The sequence below is a fragment of the Sus scrofa genome, chromosome 7, assembly GCF_054392235.1.
Source record: "Sus scrofa isolate SSC_HxYL_T2T_F1_AM1 chromosome 7, Sscrofa_HxYL_maternal_Yorkshire_Landrace_v2.0, whole genome shotgun sequence".
NCBI classification, from domain to species: domain Eukaryota; kingdom Metazoa; phylum Chordata; class Mammalia; order Artiodactyla; family Suidae; genus Sus; species Sus scrofa.
In genome coordinates, this window is record NC_139389.1 from 26,809,365 (window position 1) to 26,828,617 (window position 19,253).

Here is a 19,253-nt window from a genome sequence, read left to right on the forward strand (position 1 = left end):
ACACCCCTCCTGCCCACTGCCCCCAAGGCCCACCCGGCCGGCACAGACCTCACTGCTTCTGCAAGGGACCAAGAGCCACGTCGCATGGGAAGATGGTGGGTGTGAGCGCCTGCAGCCAGCAAGGGCCTAGGCCGCCCCCAGGGCCTCACCCCTTCCCCTCCAGGAGGGAAGACGGCTTTCCACAAGGAGGGAGGTGTGCCATCTGTGCTCACAGGTCAGAGCTGTGTTTAAAAGGCCAAAGGTGGCCTAAACCTCCAGAGCAGCTGGGTCTTACTCCAGGGAGCTGACTGGAGACGAGGAAGAGCATCCCCACTGGTCCCTCTGACAACCGCAGGCCCTGCCACGCCCCCTGCTTTGGACCCTCAGCTTCTCACAGCAAAAGACCAAGTCTCCCCATTCTCAGAAAAGATGAGTGCAGTGACAAAGAAGAGGACGTCGGAACTGGGTTGACATAAGCTCTCTGCCTCTTTTTCCAAAGACTCTTCTCCCTCCAGACCTACTGTCCTAGCCCATCCACCCCACCCCCCATGCCCCACACACCAAGCCACGTATTCATCTTCTTGGAGCTGCAGTGCTCCAGCTGGGGCAGAATAGACACGTCAATGTCTTCCTTCGGTTCCTCCTTGGCAAAAGTCTAAGGAGAGACAGTGAGGATGCTAATATCAGTGAGGAAAGATGTTTGCCCTCCTCCCCTCCTCTTGGTCCCTCAGTTCTGATGCCAGACCCCACTCTTGATCCAGGAGCATTTGTCTGAACACCTTGGAAGTGCTCGTGCCCTGCTTCATTTTTTTTTAGGGCCCCACCTGCAGATATGGAGGTTCCCAGGCTGGGGGTCTAATCAGAGCTACAGCTGACAGCCTATGCCACAGCCACAGCAACTCGGGATCCAAGCTGTGTCAGCAACCTACACCACAGTTCACAGCAACCCCAGATCCTCAACCCACTGAGCGGGGCCAGGGATCAAACCTGTATCCTCATGGATACTAGTCGGGTTCGTTACCGCTGAGCCACAACGGGAACTCCATTCCCCACTTTTTACGATGTCTGAAAGTCTGCCCATCCTTCCCAGATCCCCACCCCTCCCCTTCTTCAGGTGAGCCCCCCTCTCATGGGGCTCCTTGGGGGCAGGAGGTAGAGCCGCTGAGGTGTGCAGGGCTGGAAAGCACCTCCCACGGCGGCTCTTCTCCTCAAGGCCACACCCAGCCCTGCCCGGCCGCCTGACCCCAGCGCCGCCTCCCCAGCAGTACCTCAATGGTCCGGTGCAAGGGGTCCACGATCTGCCAGATGGCGAGGGTGAGGACGTCCATGCCCACCAGCAGGCCCACCGTGGCGTACAGCTTCCAGGGCTCCAGGGTCTGGGCGAACACACAGCATGGGCATGTCGGGCCTGAGGGGGGTCGTCCAAACCCGAGTGCCAGGCGCCCGGGGGCGGGAAGCTGCTCACCTTCCTCCACTCCTTCTTTTCCTCCTTCTTTGTGAAGACCGTGTGGACCCACCAGATCTTGGTGAACATGGAGCCGTAGCCCAGACTAAAGCCCAGACCCAGGAGCCAGAGGCGGGCCTAGGAAAGGAGAGAGGGCACGAAAGAACAGGGTCGGGAGGCAGGTGGGGCTGTGGCCAGGCTGGGGCGGGGCTGCAGGAAGGACAGCTGACACGGATGCAGGATGCAGGATGGCAGGATGCAGCCAGGAGTGGCCAAGGAGGGGCAACGGCCGGGCAGGGCAGAGTCTCCCCATCTTTCACAAATTCCTCCCTTCTACCCTCTACTTTGCCACCTGTGTGACCTTGCCAAAAAACCCTGGGTTTTAATGCCAGTCACTTCTGACGGGTCCCCAGTGCCGACAGGTTGCAGCCCGAACACCTCCGGCTGTGGCACCCGCCTTTCCGGGCTTGTCTCCCCCAGGCCCTCACCTGCCCCCCCGTTGCAGCCATGCTGAACTGCTTGTTCACCCTTGACCTACTCTCTTTTGAGTCTTTTCTACCCACAGGACGTTCCCCTGCCCCTGGAATAACCATCCATTATGTCTCCAGCTGACAAAACCCCCTGCGCCCTTCAGTCTCCAAATGCCGCCTCTGGCGAGGTCGGCCCAGCTGCTCTGGGAGCAGCTTTCTCTTTGCTCCCACAGCAGACCCCTGCTCCGAGACCTCTCAGACATCACTGCAGCTAATCGTTTACCTCTCCCCCAGCACGGGTCTCTCCGGGACAGAGAGCCTCTGAGGAAGTGCCTGTGCATACAAATGCCACACGCACAGATGCACCACCAGGGTGGGCACGGGCCAGAGCAGAGGAGTAAAGGTGAGCAGGGAAAGGACATGTGTCTCCCACCACCGTAACAGAGAACCACACAAATCTCACTGCTGAAGCCAGCCCTCCTCCGCAGCCCCAGAAACTTGCATGTATCTAGGGTCCCACAGGGTCTCCTCCCGGTGTCAGTGGTCCCCACCCCCAACCCCTGCTCTCCCTTCTGTTGCTTCAGATCCCCGCCTCTGTCCTTCCAAACCGCAGCTAAGGCTCCCACGGGAAGATGCCAATTCTTGCTCTCGGCCCCCATGCCACAGACAGGCCACCATTGTCCAAGGGTGCTTTGTGCAGGCCCCCTTCCATGGCCTTCAGTACCTCCCGCCTCTCCTCTGCAAGGCGTGCCATGGCAACCTTGGAAGTGACAGGCGAGTGACAGAATGAAAAAGTCTGGAGGCACAGAAAGAAGGGACGGAGCCAGACAGAAACCAGAGGGGCCATGTCGGGAGAAGGAGCAGGGACAGGGCAGGGAGAGGAGAAGAAGGAAAGGCAGGGCCTGCAGGGCCCAGAAGGTGCTCCTGGGGGGCCGGAGGGTCCTCACCTGGCAGACGAAGGGGAACTGGCCTCTCCCGATGTGGTAGCCGTCCAGGCCGAGGGGGAAGACGGCGGCCAAGGCCAGGGAGCAGCCCACGGCAGTCAGATTATTCAGGTTGGGCTGGGAGTTCTGGATGTAACTAGGGCAGAGGCGGGGAGGGGGGAGAAGAGCAGGCTCGCCCCTCCTCTCCGGGGAGGCTCCAGACCCCAGAGGCCCCGCAACAGCCTGACCCCCACCTCAGGGCCGGGGGACAAAGGCAGGCAGGCTCGGAGCAGCAGCGGGGGCCTCGAGAGCAGGCCAGCTGGGCCACGGGCTGGCGAGGGCAGCACTCGCTCCATTTAGAGCCCTGCCCAGCGTCCCCCGGCCCTCGAGGCTTTTTCACTTTTCCGTTAGCCGCCTTGGAGCAGAGATGGCAGTTAGAGCTGGTCTCCCTCTTTTCGTGCCCAGTAGTCACTGGGAAAGCGGTAATTCAGAGCGGAGACCTCAATGACACATGGCCCGGGGGTGACATGGGTGTCCTTGTCACTCCCTTCAAGCAACACAATTGCCTTGGAGCGGCAGACAGAACAGGGAAAGGTCAGAAGAGAAACTTACCGGACGTGGGAGTTATAGATGTTAAAGGACAGACAGACAACAGCTAGGACAATGCCCAGGCTGGAGAGGACGGAGACGGAGATAAAGAGTTTCTGTGACAGGAAGCGGAACGTCTTGATGACCAGGGTCTGGTCAGCTGGGGGGGACCCTCCTGCATGGCACAGGGGAGGGGGGAGAGAGGAGGGAGGAGGGAGGACAAAGGCATGAAGGTGGGACAGGAAAATTCGGGGAAGGACAAAGTTGCTGCGCACCCGGCTCTGAGTGCTGAGGACAGGAGGCCCTAACTGCCCTGACGAGGGGCTGCTGCAGGCAAAATGCCCTTTGATGCTGGGGTTCTTAGGAAGCAATCAGAAATGAGACAAGGTGTTCCCTGGTGGCACCACATGTTAAGGATCTGGCATTGTCACTGCAGTGGCTTGGGCTACCGTGGGTTCCATCCCTGGCCCCAGCACTTGCACATGCCTCAGACTCGGCCAAAAGAAAGAAAAGAAAAAGGAAAGGAAAGGAAAGGAAAGGAAAGGAAAGGAAAGGAAAGGAAAGGAAAGGAAAGGAAAGGAAAGGAAAGGAAAGGAAAGGAGGAAGGAAGAAAGAAAGGAGATGAGAAGATGGAGCTACAGGCTGGGCTGTATCTGCAGTTTTTTTTTTTGGTTACTATTTGCTCTTTGTGTTTCTCCATCTTTCTTACAGTAAAGGAAAATGGAGGGGAGAGAAAGGGATACTGAGAAATAAATTTTATGAGGTCTCTTATAACAAATCAAAAGCTGCAAAAGACAATCATAAATTCATAACGTTAAGGTGCCTCAAAGTACCTACTGGCCTCCTAACCTCAGGAGGTTGAAAAAAAAACTAATCTGATTTTAGCCCTGGCAGGGTGATATTCCCAGAGGTGTTCTTAAGTTATTATTAAAGGGGAGCTCCAACTTGTCAGAGTTCACACACACAAAAAAAGACTAATTTCAATTAGCTTAGCTTAAAAAAAAAAAAGTGTAATTTAGGGCATACAGCGTTTATAGCAGTACAGGACACTGTCCTAAATTCAAATTATTAAAAAAAGAAAAAAAAAGTCAAAGCTCCAGCAGTGCTGAGAACTACTAGACGTGAGCTGGGAGGGCAGAAGGCAGCTGTGTCCATGGCCGAGCCTGCCCTCCGTCCTTAAGATGCTAAGCCATGGAGTTCCCATCATGGCTCAGTGGTTAAGGAATCCAACTAGGAACCATGACGTTGCGGGTTCAATCCCTGGTCTCGCTCAGCGGGTTAAGGATCTGGCATTGCTGTGGCTCTGGCGTAGGCCGGCTGCTACAGCTCCAATTAGACCCCTAGCCTGGGAACCTCCATATGCCGAGGGAGCAGCCCTAGAAAAGGCAAAAAGACCAAAAAAAAAAAAAGACGTCAAGCCTTTGCTTGCTCACAGGAGCCCTCTGTTTGCCCACCGTGGATATCCTCCCCGTTGCCTATTATTTGGCCCACGAAGCACAGAGAGAACACACTTGCTTCCCTTTTCTCTTTAAAAAGCACATTTTAGCAGAAGACAATTAAATGAGGTTCTGCATCCTCTCCTATGGTTTAAGCAACAATTTCCTGACAAAGATGAAGAGGTAACTGGAGGCTCAAAGTAGCTGTTCAGATACATCAAGTCAGCCAAACATCTGGGAAACCCAAATGGAGCTTCCATTTCCCACCCCTGCCTCTGATCCGCAGTCGTCCCAGCAATGTACTATTTTTAAGAGTGCATTGCTACCAACTGCCTATTCCCTCGCCAAATACGCCAGCCTCCCCCACCCACGTCTTGGAGGTTTTATTCTCTTTCTCTTAACTCCAGCCCCTGGCCCTTCCCCCCGGCACTTTTCGACCTAATGGCAGCTACCATCCCACCTTCACATGACCCTTTTTCTTAATTGCTCAGAGTGGTTGAAGGAACAATATAATAAACAGGATCCACGTACCAATCCACTTATCCGTTTTGGACCAGGAAAGGTCATCCTTGGTGCTGTCATAGTAGCCAATCTTCTTGTAGCTGCCACCTGGACAGATGGCCATAGAAGGTGTGACCCATGGGTAGCTAAAGAGTTGACCCCAAGCATCCTCAACCTCCCACCTCCCTAAAGCAGTCCTCCGTGTCTGTATCCGATTTTCCCTTTACCTGAGCCCCTGAAGGATACTTGGAAGGACCTGGGAGTCACCTGAATCAGCAACCTGACTTCAAAGCACTATAGGGTGGACCCCAAGCCAACGCAAAAAAATAAGAATATCTTATATGCTTAACACCCTTCAGCGATGATGGCTCCACAGGGTGTCTGCCGCCCATTCCACGGGCTCACACCTCTCAGCAAGATGTCTCTCGCTGTGATTCTGGCTTCTAAATCTTTAAACATGTTTCTGCTTACTCTCCCTCTCATGATAGGAAGAATCACAGGATCTTTTTCCCCAGAGGCTTTCATTTTAATTTTAGAAATTTCTCTTCCGTTGACTTGGCTTCTAATTCCTTAGACAAGTTTGCATCTGCCTCTTAAAAAGCCACAAAGTGAAATTCAGTCACTCCTAAGATTTCTCGAGCTGTCCCAGTTACCATAACTTTTCCTTCTAAAGGCAGCTCACACCCCTTTGACCATGGCTGAAGTCCATTCCCTCTTGACCTGGTTACAAAGAAGATCTGAGAGGATGTGGGAGGGAGGGAAAAGGAAAGAAGAAAACTTTTCACGGGAGGCCAAGAAATGGTTCTTCTGGCCCTGCTATAAGAGGCTGAGAGCAGGATTGGAGTTGAAAACTAATTCAGAAGTTTTGCAAATCTGTTAAGTGTGCTAAGTTATCAGAAAATACCATCTACCATCTAAAGAAGCCAAACTATATATACTACAGAAAAATTAGAAATAATTTGTTCACATATGAAGGAAATGTAATGGATTCCCTTTAAAAATATCAGGTTTCCTAGAGTCAGCTTTTCTGGAGTTCAAGAGTATGCCACTGTGAAGTCATTAACCACTCAACTCAAGCCACTGAAAGAAAATTTCTCAATTTTGTTTTTATTTTTATTTTAGGCCTGCAGTTGTAACATATGGAAGTTCCCAGGCTAGGAGTCGAATGAGAGCTGCAGCAGCTGGCCTTCACCACAACCACAGCAACGCCAGATCTGAGCCTCCTCTGCAACCTACACCACAGCTCACGGCAACACAGGATCCTTAACCCACTGAGCGAGGCCAGGGATCGAACCCACATCTTCATGGATACTAGTTGGGTTCGTTTCCACTGCACCACAGCAGGAACTCCTGGAAATTTCTCAGATTAAAATGGGAGCCACTGGAGGAAGCGAATGGCTGTTTTCAATTTGCATGCCCTTCTCAAGAGCACAACCACTGCAACTCCAAGAAACCCACCCATAGCTAAGCTTTTTATCATCATCATCATCACTGTTATTTAAAAGCTTGATGAAAACAGTTAAAAGAATGGGCAGGAGGTAGGAAGGTACCAAGGCAATTTTTGACGTCTCCTGGTCCCAACCCAGCCCAGCCCAGCCCCTGACCTCCCCGTCCCCCTCACGCCCCAGCGCTCACCCTGCAGCTGCTCGATGAGCGTCCATGCCATCCGAGAGCCACTGGCATCAAAGACCACATGGCCCTGAGGGGGAGAAACATGTGGAGGAAGGCAGAAGGGATAAAAGCAAGAGCGAAAAGAGAACATCAGGGACTCTTTGAATCCTTATGTTTTTGATGTAATTGAGCTTCTGAATGAATTCTATTTATGGCATCTGCCTGCATATAGGACATACCCCAGATGCCCATACCCTAGATTTGAGAAACATGATTCTTTTGAAAAGAAGCTTCACCCAGGAGATTTGAATGAGAAAAATCCCCAGATAGAGCATCAGGGGACTGGCTTCTGGATGTGTGACCTGAGCAAGTCACCAAATCCCACCCAAATCAATACCAATTTCCCTACTTTTAAAAGAATAAGACAATCTTTCAGGCTGTTTCCTCTTTTAAAATCCTATCATTTTCATCTGACTCGTAAATATCTGGATGGAAAAGAAGTAAAGGGAGAGGTTGAAAGAAATGGAATAAACCATTTCCTTTCCAGGTTTCTGGGGAGTTTTGTGGCTTGGGGGTTCCCTGGTCTGAGGCTGCTTACTGCAGAGAGGTCGCTAAGATGCAGAAGGCATATTTCCAAGAGAAGGGGCCTCGGAGAGGCCTCTCTGGATGGAAGGGCGGGGTGAGGGAGGGGGCTGCTGTAACTCACAGAGACGCCCTCGAAGGACGAGGAGTTCATTGCCCGATAGATCTGGTCAGTTATGGTCTGGTTGTTGTAGTTAAAGTCTTCCAGGCGCACTCCCGAACGGCCACCCCCTCCAGACGTCTTGTTCAGAGCCAAAGCTAAGGCCCAGATGGCATCATAGGCCAGAGGTGCCTCCTGGAAGCCTCCTGTCTCCTCAGGGTGTCTTTTTAGTCTCTTGGTCAGTTTCTCCACAAACTCCTGGGATGTCTGGGAAGGAAAGAAAAAGGAGGAAAGGACTGGAGGAGGTGGGCTTCTGATTCTGGCTCCGGCACTTGGACTTGAACAGGTGGTTTGTGTTAAGGCTATCAGACTGAGCGTATGGGAGTTCCTGTTGTGGCTCAGCGGGTGAAGAATCCGACTGGTATCCATGAGGATGCAGGTTTGATCCCTGGCCTCACTCATTGGGTTAAGGACCTGGCACTGCCTCAAACTGTGGTGTAGCTCACAGATGCAGCTCAAATTCAGTGTTGCTGTGGCTGTGGCTGTGGCATAGGCTGGCAGCTGCAGCTCCAATTTGACCCCTAGCCCAGAATTTCCATATGCCTCGGGTGCAACCATAAAAAGAAAAAAGAGGGAGTTCCTATTGTGGCTCAATGGTAATGAACTCGCCTAGTTCCATAAGGACACAAGTTCAATCCTCACTCAGTGGGTTACAGGATCCAGCATTGCCATGAGCTGCAGTGTAGGTTGCAGACACAGCTTGGATCTGGCATTGCTGTGGCTTGGCCTAGGCTGGCAGCTACAGCTCTGATTCAACCTCTAGCCTGGGAATATCCATATGCTGTGGGTGCAGCCCTAAAAAGACCAAAACAAAACAAAACAAAACAAAAAACAAAAAAAACAAAAAAAAACAACAAAGCATATGCACTTTCAACAGCTTTAACTGTATCCTGGGTTCAATGGCCTTAATGTACACAGCTGTGAGCTCAGAACTGCAAACAGAGAAGTTCTATAAGCAGATGCTCTGCAGAACAAAGGGCAAAGGACAGAAAACAGAGAGAGAGAGCAAAGCAAGAGACGTGGCTATCCCAGCCCTGGTGTGCTCGCAGTCTTCAGACTTCCCCCAGTAGAGCTGATGCAAGAACAGCTCCTCCAGTTCTGAAAGAGCCCAGAAAAGATAACACCTCACCAGCCTTCATCACTCTGCTTGTTAACCAGGAAGTTTTTTCTTTGGTGTGCTACTTCCTGCCATCCCTGTGTGCCTTCAGTTCTCTGTCTCTTGGAGGGTTTTCAGAAGACCGGGGACTGCAGAAACATCCTTCACATGTTTGAAGTCCATTATTCAATCCCTATCCACAGCCCTCCCTACCCTCCATCCTCTCTTCCCAAGAAAGCCAAAAAGAGTAACAGCTCCTTTAACTCTGTCATGAAATGGATCAAGAGATCCGAATTTCCACGGCTGGCAGTAACACTGTTTGGCTAAATGACTGTAAGCAATTTGCTTCTGTTTTTGGAAATGCCTTCCATATAATGGGGGATCACTCTGCTCTTCCTTACCTCCCAGAAACGAGGAAAGGCTCAGCAGCCGCCCCCTGGCAAGACACGGGTAATACACAGGGCCAGGGCCCAATGCAGTTTAGGTCTGGCGTGTACGGACATGCTCATACTCTAATGAAGGAATGAAGCGATAGATGGAGTATAAATATAAATCTGTGCTCCCAATGCCCTGCCCACTTTTCCTTCTAGTCAACTTTCTGGAGCCATGGGGGAGTGGGAAATGCAAAGGACAGGCAGAGGGATGCAGTGGAAGCAGCCTGGGCTTTGACAGCAGGCAGGCCTGGGCTCGACTCCCCTGGAGGACAGGACCGGGTTCTCCTCTGTTCTTAATCCTCAGCCCCCAGCACTGTGGCCGGCCCGTAACAGACAAACAGTAAGTGTCCGTTGGATTAGGGCAGTGAGCATACTCTGTCTGGTACTGTAATGGTGGACACCTGTCATCCTGCGTTTGTCCAAACCCACCGAATGTACAACACCGAGAAAGAGCCCTCTGTAAACGAGGGACTTTGAATGATATATCAGTATAGGTTCATCAACTATAACCACTCTGTTGGGCAATACTGATAATGGGGGGAAGCTATGAATGAGTGGGGCGGGGGGCATCTGGGGACTCTCTGTATCTCCCTCTCAATTTTGCTGTGAACTGAAACTGCTCCAAATTGTCTTTAAGAAAAATGTCCATGGGATGGATCAATGGAAGGATGGATTCTAACTAATCCACCTACCTGCTATATAATCTCAAATAAGTTATTAAACCTCACTAGTTGGTTATCTGTCTTTACAATGGGAATGATATTAACCACCCTGAAGAGTTATTATGAAGATGAAATAATGACATGTATGGAAAGGTGGATATAAAGGAAGTTACCTTTTCTTTTTGTGAATTTCCCTCTCTCTCAACCTTATCTTTGTTACTAATATTCAGATCTATCATCCCAGCTCAATATTTCAGGGGCGGTATCTCCAACTGTCTGTAAGGGATTTGTAACCATATAATCAATAATCTGAAATTTTAAATATCTAAGATTAAGTTCTAGTTTTTCTCACTCCCAATCCTCCCAGGATGAGACTGAAACCTTAGAATCACCTTAGACTCTTTCAAATGACTAAGTCCTCCTAATTCTTTTGTTGATATGTTTCATTAATATCATCTTTCCTTATACAGAATAATGTTAATAATGATAGTTAACATTTATACTGTCCTAGTAAGGACATAGTACATACTAAGGTACCTTTTTTAAAGGCACATATATCAGCTTATTTAATTCTCAGATAATCCAATGGGTAAATACTTCTACATGCCCATTTTAGAAAGATATAAGGGAAACGAGGCACAGAAAATTTCACTGGCCTGAAGTTATACTGCTAGTATGTGACAGAGCTGGGATTCAAACCCATTCAAAGTCCATACTCTTCCCAACTACCCTTCATGGCCTCTGAAATGTTTCTCTCCAAGAGCCTCTGCTCAGCAGACAGCAGTGAGGCTGGGACTTTCAAGTAATCCTCAGCCTCCAAGTTCATCCAACCTTCAGTTCAGAGTAAACACTGCCTCCGAACATCACCCAGACGGGCAGGGAATCACCTGCTCTGCGTGATGCCAGCCCCTGCCCAGATCCACAAATTCTCTGCGGGCTCCAGGTCCTCGCCACTAACACACTTGGCCACTGGGAGCACCACCCGTAAAGTTACCCCCAAAATCTCTCTCCCCTTTGGGTCATCAAAAGATGGTTGCAATTTTTCAAATGGAAATGCTTCGAGGCAGCTTAAGGAAAACCAAAAAACAACAAAAATTCCACAACCCATACTTTAAAAAACTTATGGTTTCCAAAGGAGACAGGTTGAGGGGGTGGGGGTGGAAATGCTGTAAAACTGGGTTGTGGAGTTCCCATCGTGGCACAGCGGGAACGAATCTGACCAGGAACCATGAGGTGGCAGGTTCGATCCCTGGTCTTGATCAGTGGGTTAAGGATCCGGCATTGCCATGAGCTGTGGTGTAAGTCGCAGACATGGCTTGGATCTGGCATTGCTGTGGCTCTGGCGTAGGCTGGCAGCAACAGCTCCAATTCAACCCCTGGCCTGGGAACCTCCATACGCCGCGGGTGTGGCCCTAAAAAGACAAAAAAAAACCTCAAAAAACAAAAAAAAACTGGGTTGTGATGATTGTTGTACAAGCATAAATATAATAAAATGCATTGAGTTAAAAGCCAAAAAAATATATATATATATATATTCCACAACCTGTAGAAATTAGTGAATCGACCAAGTGCAAATCTGTGATCCTCATTGTAAACAGTCCTGTCTGGTTGTCTCTATGCAGGGGAACACATTCACAACAGTGACCTAAAATGTGTATCTCGAGGTAGCTTTTTATTTTGCATGGTACTCAGGTCTGAGGGGACCTCTATCCCAATCAGAATTTACTCACCACCTTGTCCCCAGGCATGCTGCTCACACCTGACTCAAGCACAGCTCCAGCCCCGAGCTGTGTTTCTCCAAAATCATCCTAACCCGCTCTCCCACATCTAGCTCCTAAAGGCTCTATCTCTAAGCCAGGCTTTCTCAATCTCTGCACTTTTGACATTTTGAGCAGGATAATCCTTTGTCATGGGGACTGTCTTATACACTGCAGGGCGTTTAAAAGTCTTCCTGGCCTATTCATTAGATATCAGTTGTGACAACCAAAACTGTCCCTAACACTCCAGTCTCTGACTGAAAACCACTGCTCTAATAGGCCTCAAAGCGTGGTTCCCCAGACCAGTAGCATCCACATCCCCAGGGAACTTGTTGAAATGTAATTCCCAGTCCCCACCCCAGATCCACTGAATGTGAACCTCCAAGGGAAGAGCCCAGTTGTCTGTAGACTAACGAACCTTCCGGGTGGTGCTGATAGAGGCAGTTTGAGAACTACTGATCTAAACATAAGGCCATCCTTACAGAGGGAAAGCAACCCTGCTCCTTCTCTAAATCTCCTTGGCTCACCCCTTGTTTCTGATCCACTTCTCTTGTTCCTGTTTGATTCATCTATAACCTCTTCTCTAGTCAACTGTGAAGATGGCTTCCACCCTCTGAAAAACCTTGGCCTCTTTACCTGGCATTTTAGGCTACCAAGCAAGTCAAATGATACCTCTAAGCCTCAAAGATGGGCACCATCTTTCTCTAGAGACCAAGAGCCAGGAAGAGCCCCTCCAACTCATCCTGCTCCAAAGCCTAGAGGTCCCCCTCCACCCCCAACCAAGTCCTCTGGTTCCCTGCTGTAGGGCAGAAGTCACAATTGGCAGGTCCTGGGCTCAGGGCAACAGTAAAGTTTCTGGCTTTGGTTACCAGCTCCTCGACCTCCCCAGGTTCTCAAGGACAACTTACCTCTCAGGGGTTCTACAGAGAAGTGACCTTGCAGAATTTTTCCATTGTATTTTTCAACCAAGATCCCTTGGAAATGTCTCAAGATAGTATCCGTGATTAGAGTACATGTGACAACTGACCCTTCCATCACAATCCACTGGCAGGATGAAGCTCCTGCATCTCCCCTCTCCCCTGCTCAAAAACTGCCATCTGCTAAACAGTGTTAGAGTGAGACCTCAAGGTTTCCCATGGGAGGGCACAGTGGTTTGGAGTGAGATTCAACTAGAATTCAATTCTGGCTTCACCACTCCGTAGCTGGTGACCTGCAATAAATCATTTGACCTCTCTGAGTCTCTATTTCCTGGCCTATTAAACAGAAAGGAAAAATCTACATCAGAGTATTGCTATGAGGATCACTGAAATCATGTATCTGAGTGCCTTGCTGACTACATAGAAGCAATTATTACCACAGGTTTTTAAAAATAAGATACTCAGGTGGCTTTACAACCATTCACTCGCCCCTAGCATGCTCTGCACAGCAGGAATTCCAGACAAGAGGCTACACTTGGCATAATTAGCAGACACACAAGTTGCCCTATCAAGGGCGCCCCAGATTCTGGTTCTCTCTAAGATGTAGTGCTCCACAAGAAAAGAGTCTCCTCACCACTCCCACAACTTTCTCACTCATGCCCCTCACCTGTGGGCTGACTCCCCCAACAGAAAGTGTGCCTTTTAGCCCCAGGTCCATCACTAACCAGCTCTCTAGGACTCACTGATTTCAAAAGTCCCCTCTACATCTAAAATTCTGAAAGAGAATCATTAAAAAGCATCAGAAGCCAAGCTAATTGAGTATTAACCAGGAGTGAATATTAAGCATCTCTAAAGTGCTCTGAAATCACCAAGAAAATAAAATGAATTTTTGCCCAGGAACAGAGCTCCTGTAAAGGTATGCTGGCGGATACAGCATCTATATTATCATTAACGCCTCTCCCTCATTTGCCTTCTTGCCAGCTGCTCCTTGTTTCCATGGTAACAGCCCTGCAACTCATGGGGGCCCTCTGAACACACCACTCCCCTTACTCTCTCTTTCCTGCCCAAGGAAGTCACAGCAGAGGCGGAATCCACAGGAAACACAACGCAAACAGGTTCAGGGTGGGCAGAGGCCCCTTGCCTCCTGCACCTCCAAACGCCATACTTGCTCCCCTCCCCTAAGAGCCCCACCACCCCCACCCTGGTCTCCTCCATCTGCCCAGGTGCCAGCTTCTAAGTCCTCACGCACTCACCATGTTGGAAATGCTGCGGGTGTTGGCAGGGTTCAGCATGACAATCTCAGTGGTGATGTGGCCTTCCACCGCCTCGGTCATCTCGTCCACTGTGCAGTTGATGGACGGGTCATAGATCTTGAACCAGTTGTCAGCATACCACCCAATGAGGAACCAGACGTACTTCTTCCCGAAGAGCCGCTCCTTGTACACCTGAATATGGGGCGGCGGGGGAGAGGGGGCTGGGTCTTTGTTCCATGTCCTTGTCTTATCTCTCAGGATTCAGAGAAAAGCGGAGAATAGAAAAGAGAAATCTACAAGTCTTGGGGTAGCAGGGAAGGCTCGACTACTCTTTCCAAATGCCTCCCCATGCCCCGGCCTCTGTTCCTAAGTGGACTTTTCCAGCCAGACAGGAAAGATGGGATTCACAGGCTCCTCCAGAAACACAAAGTGAGAGGGAAAGGAGACCTGGAGAAAGTGTCATGTGTCTGAAAAGCCAAGATACAGAGTCAGAGCCAACAGGCAGGGATTTCCTATTAATCCTCACCTCCAGTCACCTGCTCAGGGATGCAGAGAAGAGGTCCCAGGAGACACCCAAGCCCACCCAGGCCCCTCCCGCCTCAGATTCCAACTCCACCTCACAAAAAACCTTCCGGGCTTCAGTCTCATAGAAAAGTCCCACGATGATTCGGGCATCCTGGCGCTATGGAACAGAGAGAACAGAGCTCCTGAGAGACGCCGGGAAATGCCAGAGGGGCTAAGCCCAGCACTTTCACAGCTTTGATTTCCTGTCCCAAAGTGCTTAGTGCAGGGTTCTGCTCAATGCATAGTGGATAAATGTCAACTAGAAGATGCAGCTGAACTTCCCCAGGAGATGCTACTGCCTCGCAGATCAAAATTATGTGACTTGATGCAGGTGTTAGCTGATGCTATGATGGTGATCAAATTGCAATATATAATTGTACCAAATCAACACATTGTACTTTTTTTTTTGTCTTTTTGTCTTTTTGCCATTACTAGGGCTGCTCCCGCAGCACATGGAGGTTCCCAGGCTAGGGGTTGAATCAGAGCTGTAGCCACAAGCCTATGCCAGAGCCATAGCAACGCGGGATCCGAGCCACGTCTGCAACCTACACCACAGCTCACGGCAACACCGGATCCTTAACCCACTGAGCAAGGCCAAGGATCGAACCCACAACCTCATGGTTCCTAGTCAGATTCGTTAACCACTGAGCCACGATGGGAACTCCAACACATTGTACTTCTTAAACTTATACAATGTCTTATGTCAATTATATCTCAATACCCAAAACAAAAACAAACAAAAAACACGCAGCCTGTCCCTGCCTCACTCTCATTTTCAACCCACCCCTGTTCCCCCAACCCAGACCCTTTCCTGGCTGTACCCCCACCTTGACACTTTCACCCCTCACCCCCACTCTTCCACCCCCCGACCCTCCACCCCCGGCCACCATCCTACCTTAAGATTTTTGACAGGCACAGCTGGATCTGAAAAGAAACTCTGACGGAAAGTTATCTCGATTCCAGCCTCCTTCACCCGTTCCTCCAGGTCATCCAGAGTCTTGAGTGGGGGTGAGGAACAAACAGGAAAAACACAGGGCGCAAAGACCAACGGCGTTACCCAGACTGCATACTCAGAGCAAAGGAACAGTGCTTCTGAGCCTGCCCTCAACAGCTTTGTCCCCAGTGGGCGGAATTCAAAGGAAAGCATCTGTCCTCTTAGGATGTGGCTTCCAACTGGGAAGGGGCTTGGTGAGCCCCTCCTGAGGCTCTGTGTCCAGGGAAGTCACCCCATCACCCCACTCCCACCCACAAATGGAGGAAAGGAAATCAGAGGCACCAGAAAAGGGTGAGGCAGGGTCTGCTATAGCCAGGATGATGTCAACCTCAAGAGGCAGGTGGGCAGACAGACAAAAGGATCAGAGAATGTCCTGAGTCACTCAGAGAAGGCTGGGGGAGGATTAATGGCCCACTGAACATGCAAGTGACTAGAGGACCCAAAGAATATATAAAAGTGAGGGAGCAGGCTGTCTCCTTCGGTACCGAGCCAGGTGCTTCCCCTCTACCCCCACGAAGCCCCCCCTTCCCCCCACCTCTCCTTCCACGTCCGCATCTCTGAGTCAGTTACAGACCATGTACATGCACATGTCTGTCTGCCTCTCTCTCCTCTCTTCTCTCTCTCTGTCCCCCCTCTCTATTCCCTCACTTCCCATCTTACACACACACACACACACACACACACACACACGCACGCACGCACGCACACACGCACGCACGCACCACCTTCCTGGGGTGCCTCTGGAATCTACCCCCACCCCAGCTTCTTATCTCCTATTCTCTCCCTCATCTTGCCTCTCAAGTGAACCTGGGTCATTTGGGATCTATCTGTCTGGGGAAAAAAGCATCAAAGCAGGGAAAAAAAATCTTAAAACCAAAACATTGGAGAAGATCCTGGAAACTCAACTCATTCATTCCTCTGGCTACAGGAAGAACGTGCACTTAACCCACTTGGCACGTAGCATCAGTATGCTTCCATAAAGCATCAGGGTCTTCACCCCCAGTGAATCCGGGTCACGTGTCTCTGCACTGGGATTTGAGTGGAGGCCCCATCCCCGGCCCCTCCTCACCGAGGTGAAGACCTCAGTGGTCTGCTGGATGGTGGCGATCTTCTTCCAGCCCCACTTTTCAAAGAGCTTCACCCTGGTCGGATTGTGGAGTGTGGCGGACGGATGGGTTCGGAAGAACGTGGGAAAGCGTTGCCGGTTTGACAGGGCCGGGGAGCTGGAGCCGTAGGAAAGCTGAGGGAGATGGGATGGAGTGGAGTGTGCCCAGGACCGCCTGGCTAAGAGCTGCTGGCGTTCCTTCAGCCCTTCCCTGCCTCCATGTTCCCCTGCCTCAGCTCCAGGAAAAGTGGTTCCCCAAAGCCCACACCCCCCCCCCCATCCATCAGGCTGCTCTTCCACTGATGTGACTTCCGCTCCTTCTGACGGCGAGCAGGTCAGCAGCAGCCCTGCCGGGAGGCCGCCTAGCTCAAGTCTGCAAAGGACCCTGAATCTTGGAAGCGGGTCCCCTGCAGTCCCCTTAAATACAAGCCCACAATACACCCCTTCTTTAGGACAGCCCAAGAGGGGACAGGCCACCTTCTGGCCCCCAGGGGCCTGCTTACCACAATGAGGTTCCACATCCTGGCAGCCTCGGCCACGAGTGTGGAGACGGAGCTGCAGCCAGGCATGAGGATGATCTTGATAGGGTCGTTGTAGAGCAGCTCGTACAGGTACTTGGTGGCTTGGCCTGGGTCACACTGAACAAGGACAGAGGGGATGAAGGACGCTCTCCCATGGCTCCTCCTGCCCCAGCAACTCCTACTCTTTTCTTTCTCCCCAGCAACCTAGTTACTCCCCCAACTACCCATCCCTCTGCTCAAACCCTTCTGTCATGATCACCATGTCTTCTCCTCCCGAGTCTCCTTTCCCCTATTCTTGAAACACCCTTCTCTGTCTTCCACAGGCGCCTTATCCGCCCCTCCCCTGCACACCCCTCCAGTACATATGCAAATGCTGCCCTCCTTCCTCGCATCCGCAGACATCCCCCAGCCCACCTTCCCTCTCTCACCCCTCCCCTTACCCCAGGTTTCTATGCTCTGAACATCTGTGAGCAGAAAAGAGTCTGCAGGAATATGAATAAATATTTCCCCAAGTCCCCAGACAGCCTCCTTAAAGCTGTATTATGAAAAGTCCTCCCTCACCTCGAAAACTCCCTCTCCCTCCCCACCTGCCGGTTTTTTGTTTTTTTTTTTTTTTTTTCCTCCCGCTTCTTTTCAGGGCTAGAGATAAATAAACAGAAGAGAACAGGGACAAGCCCACCAGGGGCTTCTGGCTCAGCGATCCATGCCCTCCCACTGGGCCCTGACATTTGACAGGTTCATTAGAAAAAAAAAAAAAAAAAAAAAGACACTGGGGGCGGAAGAGGGAAGGGAGAAACAGTGGAGGGAAGAGCTGGGGAGAATAAACAGAATGGGATGCTCCAGAAACCAGATGCTTTTAGGGGTGCCTGAAAGAGAGGAATGGAGCTGGGAAAGTAAACAATGCCGAGAGCTCCAGGGAGCTCCAGGGGCAAGGCGTGATGGGAGGAGGCGAAGTGGGGGAGGAAGAGCCAGCCCCGGACTCCCACTGCCTGTTCCCCTCCTGCTGAAATATGACATTTCAGAAGCTGCTGGAGCCCCAAAGGAAGTGGGGAAGAAATGGAAGCCAGTGGGGAGCCAGGGCAGAGGGGACAGACAGGAGGCACAGAGGACTGGGGAGGGTGATGGGGGGGCCAAGTAGAAGGAAATAAAGAAGACCCCCTGGTGCCTGCTCGCTTCCCACTGAGGCCTGACATTTGGGACATGGTGGGAAGTTGGAGAAGCAGAAGGCTGGCCCTCAGGATCAACTCTCTCCTGCCCACCCTCCTCCACCTCTGCTAAGGGCAGTGCTCTGTGTCTGCTCTGCTCGACTATGCATGCCTCCCACTTGGGCATCTCTGTGTATCTTTACCATTCCCACAGCCCATCTTCCTGCATCTATTGCTCCAGAACCTGCCCCCAGCACCCCTCCCTTTCCTGTCTGAAGGGAAGGTTAATAGGAACAATGAGGACATATAAGAACATATAAGATACAGACAAACAGGCAATGTAGGCTACCTGTGGGGGTAGCGTCTCTTCTGCTTCCTCGTTTCCTCTCTCACAGCCCCTTTCCCCTTCTGAGCCTTATTCATGGCACATTTCCTCAGCCTCGTGATTCTCACCCCCTCCCCAGTAGACTTCCTCTGCTCTCCTCCCTCTCCTCTGCTCTCACAAGGAGCAAGGATCCGGATTTGCGGGCAGGAAACGACACATTCCAGTTTGTCTGCCTTTCCATCTCCCCCTCGATGCCTCTGCTATTTTCTCCTCCATCTCCCTTCTCTCAGGTCCCCATCTGCTCCCCAACACCTCCAGGGAATCACCTGTCACAGTGGGTGAGCTTGAGCTCACGCCCAGGGCTCCCCTAGCTCCCATAAAGCCTGCACCCACCCCTCCCTGCCCCTCTCCCCGTCCTCCCACCCCCACCCCAGAGCCAGTTACCTCTCTGGCTTTCCTAAGCCTGACTCCTCCATAGGATCGGACCCTCTTTCTCTTCCTGCCTCTCCTACCCTAACATCTACTTCTCTTCCCAGGAGCATCCTGGAGTTAGCTACATAGGATTTTTATTGGTAAAAATGCAGATCCTTGGGATTCATCCCAGACCCAGAAGTTAGATTCTGTATTTTTAATAGACTCTTCTGGTGAGGTGTAGGTACACCGAAGTTTGAGAATCACTGTAAAAGTGTCAGAAGGGATTTCGAGTTCCCTCTCTGAGTTCCTAAGAATCCTTGTGCCCTCATCTCCCCAAGCACCCTAACTTCAACTGCACTTCTGCTCCCTCCT

At 51.0% G+C, this 19,253-nt stretch overlaps 1 protein-coding gene across 18 annotated transcripts in view; it reads right to left on the bottom strand.

Moving 5' to 3' along the window:
• GABBR1 (gamma-aminobutyric acid type B receptor subunit 1) overlaps positions 1 to 19,253 on the bottom strand; it is a 31,788-nt gene that overhangs the window by 3,246 nt on the left and 9,289 nt on the right. For 10 of the 18 annotated variants that reach the window (XM_084965865.1, XM_084965863.1, XM_084965862.1 and 7 more), the window contains 13 exon segments: positions 16,980 to 17,114; positions 16,441 to 16,611; positions 15,273 to 15,374; positions 14,430 to 14,495; positions 13,814 to 14,005; positions 7,659 to 7,901; positions 6,977 to 7,040; positions 5,372 to 5,449; positions 3,429 to 3,579; positions 2,841 to 2,973; positions 1,445 to 1,561; positions 1,248 to 1,355; positions 541 to 634 (listed from right to left, as the gene is read on the bottom strand). In XM_084965865.1, the coding sequence (XP_084821991.1) occupies positions 541 to 634; positions 1,248 to 1,355; positions 1,445 to 1,561; positions 2,841 to 2,973; positions 3,429 to 3,579; positions 5,372 to 5,449; positions 6,977 to 7,040; positions 7,659 to 7,901; positions 13,814 to 14,005; positions 14,430 to 14,495; positions 15,273 to 15,374; positions 16,441 to 16,611; positions 16,980 to 17,114 (1,654 nt within the window). 18 annotated transcript variants of the gene reach the window in all.